Source organism: Ictidomys tridecemlineatus, chromosome 3 (assembly GCF_052094955.1).
Source record: "Ictidomys tridecemlineatus isolate mIctTri1 chromosome 3, mIctTri1.hap1, whole genome shotgun sequence".
Lineage (NCBI taxonomy): Eukaryota > Metazoa > Chordata > Mammalia > Rodentia > Sciuridae > Ictidomys > Ictidomys tridecemlineatus.
This window is the reverse complement of record NC_135479.1, coordinates 91,730,505-91,752,631: the sequence shown is the minus strand read 5'-3', so window position 1 is coordinate 91,752,631 and position 22,127 is coordinate 91,730,505. Positions and strand designations below refer to the sequence as shown.

At 36.5% G+C, this 22,127-nt stretch overlaps 1 protein-coding gene across 2 annotated transcripts in view; it reads left to right on the top strand.

Annotated features, from left to right (window-relative positions):
* The window catches only part of Plscr4 (phospholipid scramblase 4), a 46,229-nt gene that overhangs the window by 10,498 nt on the left and 13,604 nt on the right, over nucleotides 1-22,127 (top strand). The window contains exons 2-4 of one of the 2 annotated variants that reach the window (XM_013358790.4): nucleotides 9,650-9,677; nucleotides 10,784-10,894; nucleotides 20,225-20,460. In XM_013358790.4, the coding sequence (XP_013214244.2) occupies nucleotides 9,671-9,677; nucleotides 10,784-10,894; nucleotides 20,225-20,460 (354 nt within the window). In that variant the 5' untranslated portion in view covers nucleotides 9,650-9,670. Of the gene's footprint in view, nucleotides 1-9,649; nucleotides 9,678-10,783; nucleotides 10,895-19,994; nucleotides 20,089-20,224; nucleotides 20,461-22,127 lie in introns of those variants that run through there. The other variant, XM_040269917.2, reaches the window with a different exon arrangement.

Genomic DNA, 22,127 nt, shown 5'->3' with positions numbered 1-22,127 from the left:
TCACTGTAAAGGAATATATTGTCAGTTTTCTCCTTTTTCTAAAAAATCTGACATGAGGTATATTTTTAATTTTATATTTTTGCAGAAAAATTAAAAAGGAAATATTGTTTACATCTTAACATATTTCCTCCAAGTTTTCCATAATTAAAAAAAAACAGGGACTAGGGTTGTAGCACTTTCCTGGCACATGTGAAGCAGTGAGTTTAATAAAAATTAATAAATAAATAAATTAAAGGCATTGTGTCCATCTATAATGAAACATAAAAATAAAAAAATGATAAGCCACAGGTGTAACAAGATGCATGATTGTCTTTTTCAAAATAAAACAAAAAACATAACTATCATAATTACCCAATTTGTATTGTTAACATTTTATGATGTTTATGAAATCATTTTAACTAAAATTTTCAAGGAATTATTCAAGGAATATGATTTTTGTCATAATGTTTCACTACAATGGGTTTACTTAACCATTGTGCTAGATAATTATGTAGTTTACAGTTACCAGTTTCCATTCCATAGTCTTTCTATGGGAATCAGAAAGTGTCACTTAAAATAAAAACATTACAGCATATTTTAGAATTTGGTATGGAGGAAATGTAGTTGGGTTTACAAAAGAGATATGACAAAAAATTATATTAGTATTGTACTGGCAACTTTTTTGCATATTGATCTTGTGTCTTGCCACATTCTGAACCTGTTCATTAGTTCTAACAGTTTTTAATGGATTCCTCAGAAACCTGTGAATACAAGAAACATCAGAGTTCTTTATTCCCAATCTGGATGCCTCGTTGCTGCTGTTCTAAGCTAATTGTCATGGCCTAAACCTCCCTGGTCATTGGAATAGAAGTTCATCAGTGAATCCTCTCATCCTTTCTCTTAGGGGAAGCAGTCAGTCTGCCTCAGTTACTGTGATGTTGATGGTGGAGTGTCGCTAGGTGCCTCTGATCAGATTTGGGAAGTTACATTCCCCTTATACATGGTTGAGTGTTTGATTTTTTTTTTTAATCAAAAAAGGATATTGGATTCTGTCAAATACTTTTTCTGCAATATATTGAGATTTTTGTTTGTCCATTTTATTACTATGGTACATTGATTTTTTTTGCATGATAAACTTTTTTATTAGATAAATCCCAATCAATCATGGTGTATTATCCTTTTTATATTGCTGCATTCAATTTCCTAGTATTTGTTTCATAATTTTTTTGTGTGCATTATAATTATACATAATACTGGGATTTTTTATGCTGTATTTGTACATGCCCATAACATAATTTGATTAATATCATTCCCAGTACCTTCCTTTGCCCTCCCATCATCCCTCCCCCATCCACTTGCTCTGCTGATCTCCCTTCTATTATTATTATTTTAATTAGTACATTATAATTATATATGTATATATATATTATATATATGCACACATACACAAATGTGATTCTCTTTGGTGTATTCATACATAGACATATCATGGTTTGGTTAACTCATTTCCCAGTACTTCCCAGTGCCCCTCTCTCCTCCTTCCCTCTGATCCCCTCTCTCTACTCTATTGGTCTCCTTTCTATTTTTTGTTTGGGTTTCGCCATGTTACTAAGGGCCTCACTAAGTTGCTGAGGCTGGTTTTGAACTTCCAATCCTTCTGTGTTAGCTTCCCAAGCTGCTGGGATTACAGGCAAGCACCACCATACCTAGCCTTCTTTCTATTTTAGTGAGATCTCTTTTTTAAAAATTCGTTTTCTACTATCCCGCTGCCACCAACTTCCACACATGAGAGAAAACATTTGACTTTCCAGGTCTGCCTTATTTCATGTAGCGTGATGTTACCCAGTTCTACCCACTTATCAGCAAATAACACAATTTTATTCTTCTTTATGCTGAGTAAAACTCTGTTGTGTATGCGTACCTCTTTTTCTTTATCCATTTATCTGTTGGTGGGCACCTGGGCTGATTCCATGACTTGGCTATTATGGATTGAACTGCTGTAAATATGGTGTGCCTATGTCACTGTACTATTGTACTATGCTGATTTTAGTGTTTTTTGAATCTGAATTCTTTAGGGATATTAGCAGAGCTTTCTTTTCTTGGGATGCCTTCTTAGGATTCTGATATCAGGTTCATACTGACTTGATAAAATGTTCTATTTTCTGGAAGTTTTATTTTATGGAGGAATTTGTGAAGGATTGCTATTTATTCTTTATTAAGCATTTTGTAGAGGTCATCAGAGGAGTCATCTCTGCCAGGATTCCTTTGTGGGGAGATTTTTGAGCACTCTATCATTCTCATGTTATAATTCTATTGAGGTTGTGTTTCTTCCTGGATCAATTTTGATCGTGTTTTTCTAGGAATTTTTCTAATCCACTAGTTTAGCTAATATTTTTGCAAAGGTATATATGATTTTTTTCCTTTTGTGCATTATTGCTGGGGTCAAACCCAGGGCCTCACACATGCTAAGGATATATTCTGCCACTGAGCTATATCCCCAGCCCAGTTCATTTTCTTCCATAATATTTTCTCTCTGTTCTTCAGAGTGGTTAATTTTTTCTTGATTTATCATTAAGCTCAGTAAGTTTTTCCAAGTAATCTGCATTTATCAATTGGGCTCATCCAGTGATTTTTAAATTTTGTTATTGCATATTTTTAGTTAAAATGTTTTTCCCTTTGCTCCTTTTTACATTTTATTTCTTCGCTGAGACATTCAATCCTCTGAATTTTTAAAGCACTGCTTTAAATTTTTGTCATATAATTGCAAAATCTATGTCATCTAGGCATTAACATCTTTTGATTTTCTTTTCATGAGCTGACATTTTTCTGATTCATTGAAACTTAATTTTGTATTCTGTCCTGGAAATTTTGAAATATTATTTTATGGGACTCTGAGTCTTGTTTAATGCTGTAGAGAAAATTAATTTTATAAATATTTTTGCAGGCTGTTGACCCAGTTGGGTGGAGGCCACAAGTTCTATTTGCTAATTCAAGATGAGTTTCATTTTTGTAATCTTTACCATGATAGTCAGATCTCTCTGGTGTATACAGAACCCAGGAAATGACCAGTCTCATACATGGGCAGTGTTTTCATTTACTTCAGTTCCAAAAATTTTCATGAGTTAAATACTGAGGATCAGACCTGTGTATGCACTGTTTATGGATGAGCTTAGGAGATCATAAAAAACTTTTGGGGGACATTTTCCTATATTTATGCTGCTCTGAGATCTCCTTGCTATTTACCAATTTTCTGGGCCTCTCTTTTTGGCTTCTCTAGCCAGAAACATGAGCTTTCTCTTTATTCTGCTATGGACCTTCCACTAATTCACTTGCATTAAAGGATAAGTCACAGCAATGGAGGTTCAACCCAGCCTCTTTGGTACCACAGCATTTGTATCAAGGAAGAGTCCCTTCTTTTATTATTGCCCACACCTGCCATCCTGCTGTGATACAATTAATACTTTCTCCACAGTGGGATTATCAAAATCTGGGACATGAAGGAATGGGGCAAAGGAACTATTAGGGAATTCTCAAACTATTCTGAGCTTCAGAAATCCTCTTTTCTCTGCTCAAGCTAAGCAAGAGGGCCTCTCTTAGAACCCTCTGCACCTGGTGCCTGTGACTGCATTTCAGACTGCCTTGAAATAGTTTCAGGCCATGAAGACCAAAACTGATTCTGTTTTGATTATACTTCTCTGGGCTAATTGCTTCATACTCCTGCCTCTATTATAGATGTGTATGCATAAATTATTGTAGTAACTCTTCAGTGATCAAGTACAACATCGTAGTTCAGTTCTGACGCCAACCTCCCAGAAATAGCACAGATTCTGAAAGTTTAAAGGGCACAATTCCAACAAGACTGCCCTCACTCCAGACACCAGCCACAAGTTTGGAAGTTTCCAGGCCACCAATACTTAAGAAAGTGGTTACAGATTTGAGGATTCCCATCCACCCTCACAGAAATCAGAACAGTGCTTTACTTAAGATTAAAGGATCTTAAGTAAAGGATCTTAGTACAAAGGATCCAAGTCAGAAGCAGTCAAGGGGAGAGACACACATGGGTGACAACTGGGACGGTCCTGAACACAAAACTTCCATTCCCTCTCTCTGTGGCGACAGGAGACAGCACCTTCCTGGCACATTGGTGTTTACTAACTGGGAAGCTCACTCAAGCCTCCATGTTCAGTTTTCATTGGGGTGCCTCAGTCTGTTTTTTAAGCAAGGCATATACATTTTTTTTAAGAACTATTAGCACACTAACTTATATGCACCCAGCTTGGATGGTGGTCGTGAAATACAATGAGGGGTATAAAATGTGAACAATTGGAAAACATCTACAATTTTATTTGCTAAGAGTTGATCAGGGTTTTCAGATGAATCAAGTGAAATATTTATGATCTCATTTACATTTTATACTATGAAATACAGAATAATACAGACTTAGTCTATTTTCCATAGTGTTTCGGGATGATTGAAAAGAGCATCAATGTTTATATGTTGAAAATATAATGAACATGATAGTCTTTAAGTTTTAGAAGAGGTATTTAATGTAGTTTTCATTATCTGCTCTTTTTAAAATCTGCTATTAGGTAAAACCAATCATCTGAATGATATTAATAATGTTGGTATTCTAAAGGAAAAGCAAATCCTGTAGACATTTAAGCCATACTCTAATTTGTCTTTTGTTTACATACAAATAGGAAAAAGCCCTTTAGCAATGTTTTACATTTTCTTTCTCCCAGTTCTTTTGACTTTGAAATTCATTATAAGGGGTGTTTATGATAGTGCATCTTCTAGAACCTTAGCACTGGAGGGAGAAGCTGGTGTCTGCTCAAGATCCCACAGAAAGTATTACATGTGGATAATTAGTAATACAGGTTGGAAGGCTAAATGGCCATTCACTGTTTTTGCATATAGACATTTATTTTTGTTCTCTCCATCAGTGGGGATATTTTACTATTGAAATAATAGTAACCATGCAAATGAGGCATTGCCATGTGACCACTCTTTTAAGTCCCATCTATGTGAAATTATTTTAGTCTTCATAGCAGTTCTGTGAGGTTGGTCTAGTTGCCACATGCTCATGATACACAGAATAACCCAAGAACAGACTGGTCATCATGGTCACTTGGCTCTTAGGAAGAGACCTGGGACTTGAACCCACACTAAGACCACTGTCCATATTGCCTGACAAGTGCTGGCGTACACCCTGTAACAGCCATGCAATCTTCTGCTCACCTCCAGGTACACTGAAGAGGGGAATAAAATCTCTGAAGGATGTCAGTCAGTCCAAAGGATGGAAGGAGAAAAGAGAAAGATGGGAGATGGTAGCACTTGGTATACTACTGTGCAGGGACTAGCTATTTTTCTAAAACAGCTAAGGAGCTGTCCATAGATGGCCTCTTGCTCTTTCTTTTCTTCTCAGGGATGGGGGCATTGGAGACAGGTAAGACCCCAGGTTTTAGAATGCATGTGCAGGTTCCAAGCCTTGTGCCTAGAGATTTTCACTAGCCCATAACTTTTCCTGCCCAGAGGAAAAGACAGATAATAGATCCCTACTGATACTAACAGGAAAGAGCTGAACACTCTGGTTTTATGATCAAAGTTTCAAATATCCCTGGTGTGGACTCTGTAGCTTTGTGCTCCATGACACAGAAGTGAAATTCAAGAGTGAGCATATGACAGCTGCAATGTTGCAGAAAAGTTATATTCACGCAAACCCTCCCTTGCTAGAGGATGTTGTATGAGATATCAAGGTTGTGGTGCAAGTCAGCAGAACCCAGTTTCACCAACCTGGTCCTCTCCATCTCATGACTCCTTCCCTTTGCCTCATGTTCCAGTTAGTATAGCTTCCCCAGCGTGAACCATGCATACCCCAAATGCCAAGGTCTTTGTAACTAAAAGTTGTCTGGACCTTGTAACACTGACCTGTTAGAGAGGCATGGCTCAATTTTTCTAGACCAGTTTCCATCTAGTATGCCAAAAGTCATCTCTTCAACCTGTGAGGTTAGACCACCATTTATCCCTTTAGCCCCTCTTCCTCATACAACCATTTTTCTGATTTATTTTTCACTGATTACCTAGTATTTCCATAGAAGTTAAGGGATTATGAAGGTCATTGCATTCTAGCTTTGCCCAGCTAGAAGTTGTCCTGCTTCACAAAACATTTTGACTAAAATTGTTGTAAAATTGTATAAGAAATGGATGAAAAGTAAGGGTGGTGAAAAGAAAAACACAAGTAGTAGTCCAAAATACAAAACAGGCTTTTAGATTTAAGTTTTTCTCCATTATTAACTTTTAGACAAGTTGTCTATGATATATTTTGATGTAAGTCCCCAACTTCCTATTTTTTTTATTTTTTTTAGTGTAATTGGATATAATGCCTTTATTTATTTTTTTATTTTTATGTGGCACTGAGGATTGAACCCAGGGCCTTGCACATGCTAGACGAGCACTCTACCGCTGAGCCACAACCCCAGCCCCCTTCTTATGTTTTTATGCTTGGGTTTGGTTGTGTTTCTTAGATCTGTGAGTTTATAACTAGTAGCCCAAAGGACAGAGGAGGTAAACAGCCCTTCAAGCACCTGTAGCTTGTGAGGAATTATGCCATTTCCTTGACTTCAATTCATTGATGTTAGTTGATTTTTAAAATGTTATAGATATTCAAGTTTTACAGATTTCCTTATTTATTTGTTTGTGCTGCTGGGTATGAAACTCAGGACCTCAAGCATGCTGGGCAAGCCTCTGTCCCTGAGCTACACCCCCAGCCCTGATCAATCTACCTTTTCAAGTTGTTATTCAATCACTTAAATCAGATTTGGATTTCTAATTTCAGCCTGGTATGATCTGTTAGTTTTCTTTATATCAGTTGTAAATGTTCCTGATTATAGGATCATCTAGGACTATCATAAAAGTCAAGATTTTGAGCTTTATACCCCAAAGGTACTACTTAAGGTTTGGGGCACAATATTCTGTGATTTTTTTCAAGTTTTATTTTGAAAATGAATATTTGAAAACTAATAATTTTGAAATCTATATTCTCACCTAGACTCAGCAATTATTAAAATTTGCTCATTTTTACCACTCCATAGAGTTTACCACTATTGATAGCCCCATGGATGATAGATACATAAATGAACAGATGGTTAAGTGGATGGGTGGAGAGAAAGATGGATAATCTTGACCCTTTTCATCAAGGCACTTTAATCTGTTTGAATTAGTTTCATGGCTATCATGGAGTTTCAGTAGTGATCATGATCCCTTGATACTTTGCAATCCACAGATTTAACAACAACAACAACAACAAAAAGGAGAGCAGACTTAACTAGAAGAAGATTACATATAACTGTCCAATGATTCTTGTTCATTGTAAAGTCATGTTTTGCATATGAAGATGCAGGTTTAAACATATGGTGCCCTTTAAGTCCTAAGAACAACATGTCACTCCTGTTTCCATCACCCTGATAGGACTAGAACATGGCAGCGTTGGAGCCTTTTGTAGACCACTACCAACCCCTTTAGCCCCTCTTCCTCATACAACCATTTTCCTGATATTTTTCTCATTCATCAGCTAGTATTTCTTTAAGTTTTCCTCCATATATGTATTGGATAGTGTTTTGTTTCGTTTTCCTCTTGAACATTCTAAAATGGAATCATTATATTATGTTTACCCATCACTTACCTTTTTGTTCAATGGTGGAATTTTGATACTTACTCTACTTGCGTGGCTGTGGTTTGCTTTGGCTATGGTTCACTTGCTGGTGCACCAGAATGGTTGACCACTGATGGTCACATTTTTTACTTCTTTTAATATGAAGAGGGGTGTCAAGAGTCTCTTGTGTATATCTGTGTATGTCTCCAGGAGTCACTTGTATGTCCTTGGGAGTGTTTAGAGTTAAAAGTTCCAGAAAGCTATGGTCATTTTCTTAAATAGTAGGAATAAGCATTGTTGAAGAATAGGACTACTTTGCTGAACTCTTTGCCTCACCTAGAATTGGGTCTTTTTTGTGCCCAGATGCCTTTTTTTTTTTTAACCTCTTGAGATACACAGAATACTGTACTTACTATAGATCTGAAGGTGAGTGGACATGGTCCAGGACTGGATGAACTCTCCCCTCATCAGACAATCATTTGAGCCAAGAATCTACACACTGTCTCATTCCACAGTGGTTTTCATTGCATCCAGTGGTCCACCTGGATGGCCTGCTCATCTTCTTTGACCTATCACTTCACTCTGGTGACTTTTTACTTCACTTGGACACAAATTGCCACATCCCATACTCTGATAAACAGGGTGATGTGTGAAAAGGGAACGGTCTTAGGATTTAGAAATACTTGCCTTTAAATGGGCTGGCCATTTATGAATTAAAGTGATGTTGTTATTATTAGAGATGATATATATATAAATAAAGTGCAAGGCCATTTGCCTAGTCTTTGATAAGTATTCAGTAAATTATAACCTCTGTTGAGATTGTTCTCCTTGTTACTTTTCATCACCCAAAACTCAGAAATCTGGAAGTCATAAAAAAAAAAAAAAGAAAGAAAAGAAAACAAATCCTGATTGAATCTGGAAAATTAAATTTCAGTCCACCACACCCCTTCTTTCAACTTTTTCCTTCATCAAGTGTTTCTCATAATATTCACATACATATTTTCCATTTAAAAGTTCAAGTGGTCTTGCTTTGGCTTCTTCTTAAGCATAACATACCTCAGCCTGAACTGTTGAGTCCTGCTTTCCAGTGCTTCCATTTATCCCACCACCTTCCCTGTAGTTAAAGTCATCATCACCCACTGTTTTCCTGGCCTAAAAACTGGCACTCTCTTGTGCCCTCTCTTTTCCTTGGTCTATCAGGGACTCCTGTGGGTTCTTTGTCCAACCCATGTCCTCCCTCTGACTGTCCCTCCCCAGGGCCAGCCTGCACTGGCCACCTCAGCCAGCAGCAGCTCTCACCTGCACTGCAGCAGCCCCCTCCCTGCTTCTGCTCCCACCTCTCAGGATCCAGGCTAAGCCAGGTCTGCCCACCGCACGGGTTCAAATCCTCTAGTTGTCATGATTACAAGCTCCAGACCCCTCGCCATGGCCTTCAGGTGTGAGCCAACCTCTGTCTTCATCTCTCACCTGGGTTCTCTTCCTTCACTGTGGCCCTGTCACCGACCTCTTTCTCCTTCTGTCCCTTGAGCACCCCAAGCTCACTGCCACCTCTGGGCCTCTGGGCGAACTCCCTGTCTTCCTGGAACTCTCCCTACAATTTTATTGTGCTGTTTCCTTCTCAGAGTCCAGGAAGCTCAGAGGCCCCTCCTGAGAGAGGCTTTCCCTGACGTCTGGAATATCTTATTTAGCTTTCTTCATAACTGTGCTATTTAAGTTCAAAATATTTTCAACCTGCTTCTGTTATTTGCACCCCACTGAAGTCTAAACGGCAGCAGAGTGAGCAGCAGAAGTTTTGTTTTTTTTTTTCCCCCTCAACCTCTGTAATAGTGTCTGGTATATAATAGGAGTTCATAAGTATTTGTTGAATTCATGAACTAATGAAAGAAGGATAACTGGAGGCTGAGAACTTACAGAAGTTTTCACATATATCAGTAATAACAGTAAGTACATATTGTGTGTGTCTTTATATATACATGTGTATATATGTATGTAAAAGCATTAACTGTTTTTGTTTTTCAGGACTGACTGGATTTCTTCAAGATGTCAGGTACAGTTTCATGAATAAATTTGAACTTGTTTTATTTTCAAATGTGAATTGTGGTATTGCTTTCCTTAAAAAGGGAGTTGTTATCATTTTGGAGGTTTTTATTGTTTAGCATTTGGAGGGGTGTGTGTGTGTGTGTGTGTGTGTGTGTGTGTGTGTGTGTGTGTGTGTTTGCATGTATTCATTTATGCATGTGAGCATCCCTATCTGTCTATTAGAAGTGGTTTAAATAGCATTTCATATTGGCCCATATGTACCGAAAGATCTTTTGAGTGTGTGGAGGAAATTAAGGAAATAAAAATATGTCTACATAGAGCCATGGTGGTGAAGAGCAGACAGTGACACATGGCCTTGACAGAGAAGGCCTGAGGGTAGAACTGCGGTTTCTAGCAACTGCAAGAGAGAACACCACGATTATGAAATCTGTGTTTACTATGGCATAGAATTTAGCTGTTTGCTTAGGAAATTCAGAACATTTTCTTACAAAGACTGAAAAGCAAAGTCTCTCCATCCTCAATTGGAGGACGAGGTATATCATCATGCAAAGGGACTTCACTCCCTCCCCATTAGCAGTAACTGTAGATGATAGGCTGTTTTAGATAGAACATAGTAAGAACGTGAGTCACCATGTATTGACTGATCTGCACACAACAGACATGTGCTCCACTACCGGTTTTCAAAACTACTGAGTATTTGTGGTGGTAAATACTAAATTTCTTTCAACAGCATTTGTCAAAAAGAATAAGGAGAAAAATTAAAGTCACTGTGTATTTGCATATATTCTCCATATGATAGGAAAACGGCTCTTTGTTTTCATGAGGGAGTTTATTACACAGGCAGGAGTGAGCCTCAGGTCAGCTGAGCCATAAGTGTGAAAATTATTGCTCTAGTCACAAGCACAATGAATTCCTTTGATGTATCTTTTAATTTATCTAGCCTAAAATCTATAATATGAGTTAGTAGGTTAATGTGTAATAGATGACGAATTACAGCTTTTCATAAAAAACATGAGCATATTCCTTGATGCATACCAACAAGAGAAAGATGATTGCATTTTATAATTATGTCATCATTACCCTTGTCCATCATGTCTTCTCTTCTTCCTCAAGATCTAGTTCCCACAGTCCTGGAGCAGCCCACAGGTGAAATGGAAACTCAAATAAAATCACCAGATGCACAGCCTGATGCTCCTCCTGACTACAATTCTCATTTTGTGGCAGGTAGGATAAATATTTAGAAAACTAAAGTACTTGGTTAAAGTTGATTTTCACATTAACTGATGATAATAAATTGATTCATTAAGTAAATATTGAAAGCTGTTAGAATGCCAAGGTTTTTACCGTCTATCAGTTAGTATGTTAGTACGTATTACTGTCCTCATAAGATGGACTGGCTACTGAGGAGGAAGTTGTACAAATGTTGATGGCATGTGTTATCTGTGATCTACTATGAACATAAGAAGAGAATATTCTAGGGCCATCAAGATAGTATCTGACTCTATCACGGGGTTGGGGAAGCCTTGACTGAGAAAGTTAAGTTTTGCTGTCATGATAAGTATTTCTCAAAGAAAAGGATTATTTCTTGCAGAAAAAACTATATGTTCTATGTTCAAAAGTATATGATGGTCTGTGTGAGGCCTGCATGGGACAGACGGTAGGTAGGGGAAGTGCAGAGAATTGGAAGGGAAGGCTAGGGGGCTGGCTTAGGAGCTTGTCCTTCTGACAAATAATTTCTAAGTCTCAGTACACTTTGGTGGTGACTTAGAACAATGGGTACTTATGTATAAGTAATATAAATTGTATAACTAATATAAATCTAAGTCATTCACCTCTTTTTAGAAAGCAAATTGGCAATGTGTAAAAAATTTAATACATAATTACTTTTCACTCAAGAAATGATTTTAGTTAGTATTGTTTAGAGATTTAGAAAATTCTAGATATGATAGTGCTATTTTTTTGAATAGTTATTTAAATGTATATGTAGAGGTGAAAACGATTATGTAAGGTTCTGAAAGGGCAAAAAAGTCCCAGTTTCTGTAGGATGATGGCAGAGACCTTTTCTTTGCTCTTATTCTATTAGCCATGGAGCTCGGGTGTCCTTGGGCCCTACAGTGCATTCTGAAAACAGCGGACCTTCCTTGACCTTTTCCTAAATTATATTACTGTCCTGCAGATGAGATCCTTTATAGCACTTCATAACTGGCCAACCTCTCCCAAATCCATATACTGACGCTCCTAAGGTCCAGCCATACTTTATTTAACCATTTCTCTGTATTTCACTTCACTGAAAAACAATGTACATGACCTACTTTATATTCAGCTATCACTCTGATCCACTAAAGCGACAAGTTTGCCATTCCTAAGAAGCAAACACTGGTTGTAAATCACATTTGCTCATCTGCAAAATTACCTATTTTTCTCAATGTCAAAAAAAACTAGTTAAAGAATAGAAGACATCCCTTCAAGTGAAATGACTATATATGTTGAAAAAATACTAGGAGTGCAGAGCATGCAACCAGTGAATTTTCCGTTCTAAACATATAGTAAAAGTCCTCTCTGATCACCACCCAGTGTGCTGGGGGAAAACAGGGACTTACGACATAAACTGTATTCTGGTAATTCACAGGAAGAAACTTGAAACACTGTGCTTGAGATACTTGGTTTTAACAAATTCATTTAAATTTAATTCTGTAATTTTCACTTGCATTATAGTACCTGATATGTGCTTTTCCTAAAAATTAGTTTGTCACTATTCTTATTTAGAAGAATAAAGAAATCATTGTTATATGTAGTTCTACTGGAAAAGGAAATGGCATGATTTTTTTAAAATCAGAAAGAATAGTAATATTCAATATAACCAGGAAAACTCAAATTTCATACAGTACAGTTTCTCATACTAGTTTTGGTAGGATAGTTCTTTATAAGAGTTCTTTATTTTATGGAAGTGTGAGATTCTCTAGTTACACAAAATTAAATGTGATGTTTTGCTTTCTCTGTTATGTAGTCTTGCAGAACCAAACAAAACTGGTAAGGTCAATTTCAAAGCTCAGAATGGAGAATAATATAGTAGTTTCTCACACATAATTTTTTTTCCTCACTTCTCTTAACTCTGGATAATACATACTTATAATAATAAAAACCATTTATTTACATAAAATTTGTAAATAATTTTTCTTAAAATATAATCATTATACTGAATAAGTTCCCTAATGTAAATTATAATTTTTTTTTTGATTTATTAACTCAAAATCTTATTACATGCTCTGGTTTTATATTAAAAGTACATGGTGTGTTAACAATCAACTCAGCAAACTGAATATTGATTAGTATTCCTATGGTGTGATAATCATTATGTACCTTATATCATTAAAGTGATATGATGACTGGTAATCTTTAGGAAATTTGTGTAATTTTTTATTTATTTAATACTGACTACAATTTGGTCTAAGGGCTGTAGACCTTTTCATCTCACGCAGCTCCAAGTGGACCTCCTTTGTAGTCATCGTTACTCTCCCTGTTTTCTGCTTACACTCATTCAGCCTCCGTCAGGAACTCTGTGTGCCTTCCCTGAAGCACTGGTGATTCCTGGCATTCCTTGATGCTCAGCTCTGTCCAGCCTCCCACTTTCACCTCCTCCATTCGCCCTCCTGTTACAGGCCCTCATAAGTGATCTTTGAAACACCAGTGCTTTCGTTTGCATTGTGAATCTCAGGTCCATGACCCATTTCAGTTTGTTGGGCTCTAAACTTACATCTCCAGCAGCCTATAGGCTGCTTCCTCAGGATAGCTATGAGTTCTCAAACTCAACGGTCCTCCATCTAGCTTCTTCAGCTTGCTCCCAAATTCATACCATTTCTCCCTATTCTGCAGGCTCATAAGAGCCTAAGCCAGAAATTCTTTTCACACATCCAGCCTGTTGCTAAGTCACCACTGTCTCTTAGATGTTAAATATGATTTCTGCACATTCTGTTCCTTTCACCACTGTCAAACATCCTTCCTTCCATTTGGACGCTCACAGTGATCCTCTATCTAATCTAACCCTCTCATATACAAAGAGTTCTAAACGTAAAACAACCACTCCACTTTCCATTTTACTGACATAGAGTTCAAGCACTTTAGTAAGGTCTTCCCTGTTCTGTACTCCCACCTGTCTTTCTTTGTTTACTGAATCTCCATACACAGCCCTCTCTCTCTCTCTGTAGTACAAAGCTTCTTCTTTTCACCTGCTCAATCTGGTCTATTTTCCAGTAAGATCTTTCTGCATCAAGGAGGTGCTGGCTGGGCTGGGGATGTGGCTCAAGCGTTAGCACGCTCGCCTGGCATGCGTGTGGCCCGGGTTTGATCTTCAGCACCACATACAAACAAAGATGTTGTGTCTGCCAATAACTAAAAAATAAATATTAAAAAATTCTCTCTCTCTCTCTCTCTCTCTTTCTCTCTTAAAAAAAAAAAAGGAGGTGCTGGCTGGGTCCAATATGTTGTCATTTAGGTCACAGTATACCTCCTCTACCTAGCGTAAGTGTCCCTCCTCTCTAATCCCTTAACACATTATGCATGCATCTATCATTACAGCAGTTACTTGCTTCGTGATACCCATTCACTTTTTCTTATGAATCTGTGTATCTTCCTCAGGATTGTGTGTCCTTAAAGACAGTCATGTGTTTGTACCTCTTTCTGTTTCTAACCTTACGCAGGACCTGTAATGGGCTTAAGGATTGCTTCTTACTTAAAGAAATGTTTATCTCAGCCTCATTTAAGATAGCATTAGGAGAATTTGTTTCACACTTCATGACTTTTATGCATGAGATTTTTTTGAGTACCCAGAATGTCCCAGACTAAATTAGCTGCAAAGGCCACTCTTCCCTTTAATGTCCACATCATAGGACTCAAAGTCTTTGTCCAGTTTGGCTTACACAAGTGCAGGTGTACTCTATATCTCATTCCAGAGAACTTCTGGGAGTCTTGGTGAATGTCACTTCCCGGGCTCTCTCAGCATTGGTTGACTCCAGAACAATTCTTTGCCCCAGTGATTCCCCAGTAAATATGTGTGTGTGTGTGTGTGTGTGTGTGTGTGTGTGTGTGTGTGTGTAGGGATGTAGATTGTGTGATGCACAACTTAAGAACCTTAAATAGTTACTACCTAGGGTTGCTTTTCCAGTCTGGAGGTCCAAGCCCTCCACAGAGTCCCCTTTTGGGAGTTCTTCCTTATTTCTAAGTATTAGTATAATTGAATGAAGGCGAGGTGCCTCTGCAGTCAAAATACTTGAATTCTATTTCTATTTCTGCCACCTATCACGCAGTGACGCTTAATAAATTACTTAACTTCCTTATGCCTCAGTTTCCCCCTCTGTAAATTAAAGATAGTAATAGTACCTACACACAGATTGATATAAATATAAGAATACCTAATACTTGTAAGTTCATTAAGGCAGTTCTTGGAGTATAGGAGCTCAGTAAGTGCTTACTACAATCTTTCTTGTGTTGTTTTTGCATTATCAGCCAAGTTCTCTAACAGAAGTTCTTTCTTTTCTGCTTGGTATCTGGGATCCAGTTCTTTGGAAGCTCAGGGAGACAGCAAAGTCTCCTCCTCTCTCAAAAAGTCCTTTTCCTTTTGCAGGAGTGGCATGGTCAGTTGTCCAGGGGGCTGGCGCCATTTTTCAGGAGCTATCCATCCCTGCACTGTACCAGCTCTGTGGCATTGCATCTTTGATTGCCAAAGACACCAGATTTCCTAGTCTTATAGTCCCACAGCCACCAAAACCAGAAAAATTTGGAGAAATATACAACATTGATGTAGCTCCAATCACGTAGTCCAAGTTGGACCTCTCAATCCCAGTCTTTGTTCCCTCAAGTACATTTATCTGGGCACGAGGTAAAACTTCAGTACACTTACCTCTCACATCTTCCTGCTGCCCTGTGGACTGACAACCCAATAATTTTTGAGCAGATACTCAAGAAAACACATATATGTACATATACACATTATAAGGACACAATTTAATCTTCAAAAAGAAACCATACTTTAAACTGTATTTAGTTTTTTTTTTTTAATTTCCCCTCAAGGAGGAAATCTGCAGAGAAATCTCTCCAGCATGGTAAAGAAGCTCTTGTCCAACAGACCTTGATGATTTAACAGTGTTTCCATCTTCTCAGTTCCACAACAGAACCTTAATTTCCTTTATATTGATTAATAAAAGTTCTCTAAGACATTGGCTTCAAACATTAGTGATGATGTTAACTATGGGTGGGTTAGCTACCAGAAACCATCCATAGTACACAATGCATATGTACATACACTTGTATACATTTATATATAACTAACACCAAGTCATACTCAATACAGTGAGCATCTAGTATACTGGCAATAAAGTTTGAATGTTTCTTTTTTATTTTAGTCTAGTCTGCATCATTTTAAAAATTGAAATTTGGATCTTTAAATTGATTTTATTGTCCACAAATGCGTTTTCAGTTTGTAAGACACCACATCAAAACTGTGTTTCTCAAACTTAATGTTGATAAGTGTTACTGAAATAGCTATCTGTATAAGAAAAATATGCTTTGAGACAAAAGTGTTACTAGACATAAAGGATAGTTCTAAATAAATAAAGGGTCAGTTGAACAATAAGAACAATTATATATGTATTTACATAAAAAGGACTTCAAATATGTGAAGGAAAAACTGACAGAACTTAATAGCAAAATGGATAATAGAAAAACAGTTGTTGTAGACATAACATCCTACTTGAAATCAGTGTATGATCAAGAAGACCAAAAGGGAAACAGAAGATGGAGACACTACAAACCAATCTAGACATAGCAGGTATCTGTAGATGACTTGCCCCAATAACAGCAGAGTACACTTCTCAGTCCACAGAGGACAACCTCAGGGATGGACAACTGGTTAGCACAGAAAACAAGGCTCAGTAAATGTCAAGCTGATGAAATCCAACAGAGCATGTGCTCATACCACAATGCAATAAAGTTAAATATCAGGAATAAGGGAGGGAAATTTGAGAAATTTAAATCTGAAAAATGAATCAATATGAGGATATTTAAAAACACCTTAAAGTTTCTGTAAGCATAAAACTATCTCAAGAGAAATGAGAAAACAAAACACAGTATACAAAATTTGTAAGATGTAGCTGAAGTATTACTCAGAAATCTATACTTATAAACACATTTCAACAAAGAACAAAGATTTCAAATCAATAACTCAATTTTCTGCCAAAAAAAAAAAGAAAAAGAGAAAAGAAACTTAAATCAAGCATTATGACATAATAAAGATTAGGGCAAAAATAAATGAAAAAGAGAAAAGAATAATAGGAAAAATCAAAAGTCAATTCTTTAAAAAAAATTTAAAAAATTAAGCAATTTTAAATCATATTTGACCAAGGGTTAAAAAAAATAAATAAAAGACTCATTGCTTCACTTAAAAATGAGAGACAGGATATTACTACCAATGTTGCAGAAATTTAAAAGTGTTATAATGTAATACTATGAAATTGTATGCCAACAAATCAGAAAACCTAGATGAAATGTACAAATTCCACTATACCCAAGATACAAGCAATAGAAATTTATTAAAATGATTTAATATTGATCTAAAAAGACCTATATAACAAATATAGAGATTAAATTAATAACTTAAAAATTTCCTACAAAATAAAGTCTAGGCCCAGATGGATTCATTAGTGAATTCTTCTAAGTGTTTAATAAAAAAAAATTTGATACAAATCCCTTGGAAGAATAGTTAGTACTTCTGGATTCTAGGAGGCCAGTATTATTCAGCTAGAAAAGTTAGATAGAGACATCACAAAAGACAAAACCACAGACCAACCTTTCTATAAATAGATTCAGGTGTAGTCCACAAAATACTAGGGAACCAAGTCCAGCAACCTAACAAAGGAAGTACACTTGGAATTCATTTTAAGGGTGAAAGATCGGTTTGTCGTATGAAAGTTACTCAAATTTTATGTTTTATTGATAGAATACAGGAGGAAAAAACCACAAGATTACATCAGTAGATACAGAGAAAACATTTGAAAATGTCCATCATCCTGTATGATTAAAACAGTCAACAAGTCAGAAATAAAAAGGAACTTTTCAGAATGATAGACATCATCTTAGAAAACCCACAACAACTAACAATGTGTTTATAGTAATGACTGAAAACATTCCCTTTAAGATCAAGAACAAGACAAGACATCTTCTCTTGGTACTTCTTTTTTTTTTTTTTTTTAAAGAGAGAGAGAGAACTTTTTAATATTTATTTTTTGGTGGACACAACATCTTTATTTTATTTTATGTGGTACTGAGGATCAAACCCAGCGCTCTGCGCATGCCAGGCGAGTGCATTACCACTTGAGCCACATTCCCAGCCCTTTTCTTGGTACTTCCATACATCATTGTACTGGAGGTCCTAGCCAGGGCAGTTAGGCAAGGAAAAGAAATAAAAGGCACCTGTATTGGAAGCAAGAAGCAAAATTATCTCTATTTTCAGGATATATATATATGTAAAAAACTATTATTCCACATACAGTAACATTAAAAATAATAAAATAATTCAAGTACAGTGACATGTGCCAGTAGTCCCAGCAACTCAGGAGGATGGGACCAGATGATTGTCTAAAAACAGGAGTGTAAGGCCAGCCTGCACAACATAGTGACAACAACTGACTCAAATAAATAAAGAAAGAAAAATAATATGGATTAAGTTTAATGAAATTACAAGACTTGCACAATGAAAATTATAAACATTGTTGATATAATATCTAAATAAATGGGAAGGAATTCCTTGTTTGTAGATTTGATAAGTTAAATATCATTACATGATGATATTCCACAAATTGATCTACCGATTTAACATAATTTTTACCAGTTTCCCAGTAGGCTTGACAAAGAAATTCTAAAAAAAATATATAGAAATGTAATAGACTCAGAATATCTTGAACAATCTTGAATAAAAATTTAGAGAACTTACAGTTTGCAATTTCCAAGGTTGCTACAGAGGTGGGGTAGTCAATACTATATAATATGGGCATAAATATAAACATGTACACAAATGAGATTTCAGTTAAGTTCCTAAAACTTAAGATTTCAGTTAAGTTTATAAAACTTTAGCAGAATCTGTTGCATATCTTGATAGGCAACCACGGCTCAGTTACTTACAGAATTTAATCAATTAATTGTAAAAATTGGGAAAGCAAAAAAATGAAAAAATTATTAATGACAATTATTTTTAAAAATTCTTGATTTTAGACCTTTGGTATAATAAAAACATCCTAAAGTCACACATCAGTTGATATATGGTAATTCATCATCTTCATTACTCTTAATAAAATATTGTATCTCTTTAAGGAAATCCAGATCCCTTAACTGACTTATAGTGACAAAGACAAAATTCATCAATTCTGTTTTGAAGGTGGAGTTGGGAGAAATGGTAGATAGATAAGTACTGTGGACCGACTGTTTGTGTCCCCCCTTAAATTCACGTGCTGAAGCCCTAATCCCCACGGTGATGGTGCTCAGAGTGGAATCTCTCAGAAGTAATTAGGTTATGGGTGTGGAGTCCTCATCGTGGGATTGGTGCTTTTCTAAGAAGTGACCCAGGAAGGAGGATTCTTTTTCCATGGAAAGACATCAAGAAGGCAGCCCCTGAAAAACAGGAAGTGGGCTGTCAGCAGACTTGATCAGGCTGGCAGAGGATTTTGGACTTTACAGCTTTCAGAAATATGAGAAAGAAGCACTTATTGCTTAAGCCACTCAATCTGTGATATTCCATTATAGAAACCCCAAATTCTGAAACAAGGGGTTTAAGAAATTTAAATACTGTCAGAATTGAGGAGAAGTCTGAGATCTAGAGGAGGATTTAAAAACTTGTGATTGAATAAAAGCCCAACAAAGGGATGGTCATTAGACCATTTCTTTGAAGTAAAATAGAACTTACTTTATTTCTGACCTTAAAAAATAACGAATATAATAAAAATTTACAGTGGTAATTATGTACTAGCCCTTGTACTAACCTATGAGAACCTAATGAAGTATGTATATTATCTACAAAGAGAGAATCTAATGCATTGGAGGCTAGCATTTTCATGTTTCAATCCTTATTTTTGTAATTATCTTATAAGATTTAAGAGGATTAAATGAATTAATATACAAATAAATCCCCTTAGCACATTGTTGGTAGATGGTACACACTCAGAAAATGAAAAAAAAAATTTTTTTGTACTAGGCATGAACCTATAGGTAATCTCCCACTGAGTTATACCCCCAGTCCTCCTTTAAAATTTAAAAAAATTTTTTTTTATTTTGAGACAGGGTCTCACTGATTTGCAGAGGATCTTGCTAAGTTCAGGCTGGCTTCAAATTTGTGATCCTCCTGCATCAGCCTCCCACGTCACTGGGATTTACAGGTGTGCACCAGCAGAGCATGTTATTTTTAGGAAGATGTTGCATGGTCCATTTTATCTTCATTTAAGTGAAGTTACTCGCTTTCAGTATTCTGAAGTATTAATGATATATGATGCTTGCATTTGTTTTTTAACCCAGGACCCTCTGGACCGGCTGTCCCTCCACCTGCAGGTTACCCAGGCGGAATGCCTATGGGATACTACGGTCCACAGCTGCCCAGCGCCTTTCCCTTGTACCAACCAACTGGTAGTATCCATCCTATCCAGTATCAGCCTGGCAAATATCCTGGGCCCAGTCAGCTTGTTCCAGTTCCATGGATGCCACGGCCATCACCCATGCCAAACTGCCCTCTTGGCCTGGAATACTTAATTCAGGTACTCCACCCAACTCTGAACTGTTTTCCCATGAAATGTGTGACCATGGAGCTCCAATAAGGGACAAAAGTCTGAGTAGACTGGATGAAGCGGCTGCTCAGTGATGACAGAGCCTTGTTTATTGAGATGGTAGGAAGCTGGTAATGATTTCAGAAATGTGGAAGGGGAACAGTGAGTATACATGATTTTGGTGGTGTGAGTGTTGCCTTCATAAAGGAATCAGATTCACAATTTGGATATTTCATATGGCCTCTTGGGAAATTACTGAGTGCCTTAGCCCAAAGCTTTTGTTCATTACCCATTATTTTTCTTGTCCCTTCCTGTCACTCCCAGATACAATATAAATAAAAATAGAGGACTTCCAAGGTGACGGTATTGCTTCAGGCCAAGTTCCAGAGATCCCTTCCATATAATTAGAGACAATGAGTCCCAAATTTCTACCTGAATATGCATTCTGGAGCCATCAAGATCTCAGACCATAAATTAGGGCAAAAATGGTGGCGAGGGGGGATTGAAATAAAATTCCTTGTATGTATAATTTTGTCAAAAGGAACCCAAATATTACAAATAATTACAATTCTGTAATAAAAATCATTTTAAAGAAACTGGGGCAATGTGTAAAATGTACAAGTAGTATTGTTTAAAGCCCTGTGTCAAAAACTCAAAAAACCTGCTTAATGAAAGTAAGATAAAACTAATGGTAAAATTTCTTCTGAATCGTCTGACTCTTGTTTGCTTTTGAAAAAAAGAAGGTGTTGAAATATATTATAAGTAAGGCCTTCCCAATCCAGCATGTATCTCCCTAGGTAGTCAACTGAGTTTTTCTTGGAGTTGCCAGTTTCTCTTTTCAATTCCACATATTGATCATGATCTGTTAATACTGTGTGTTGAAAACCACTGGTACAGTGTTACAGTGTTAATGTATGAACGTCAATACAGTAAGATCAGGAAAAGTTGAAGTGTACATGAGCCAATTTTTTAATTCAATTACTGTTTGAGTAGATTAAGAACAATACAAACCCAGTCATTCAAAATGGTGGCATAAACCCTGCATTACTTCAAAAGCTTATGAAAGTTTTACAGTGAATCAAGTTTAGGCACCTTCATTTCCGTACTAGATTAAAAATATAGAAATTTCTCTCTGAAATCCAGTATCTTTAGGAGTCATGTCTCTTTCAAGATTGTTTGGCTTTGTTTAAGTATTAGAAGAACAGTTTCTGCTATTACTGCAATGGACTTTAAAGTAGTATATTTTATGAGTTCAATTTTCCCTTTTAGGAATGTTATATGTTTAAAAAACTTGAAAAAAGGAAACAAATAAAACAAGGTTTTATTAAAACCTGGTCTTTAATTTCATATCTACTCCCTACTAACTAAAACTCTGAATAACTTTCCTAATGTCACTCTATTAGCTTGTGGTGAGAATTTTTAATGAGATAATGCTTGTTACATCCCTGATATTTTTGGTACACAGGGTGTACCCAGTGGATGATGACAGCTGTATTAGTGTTTATTAAAGACACCCTTGTGAGTAAGCACAAGACATAGAGTCAGTCACTTTTCTGTTGGTCTTTTTGAGAGCTCACGTGCAAGTTATATGATGCTTTTTCAAGACTAACAAGACTCCATAATAGTCCACAGCAGGGTCATATTATTTCCAGAATACT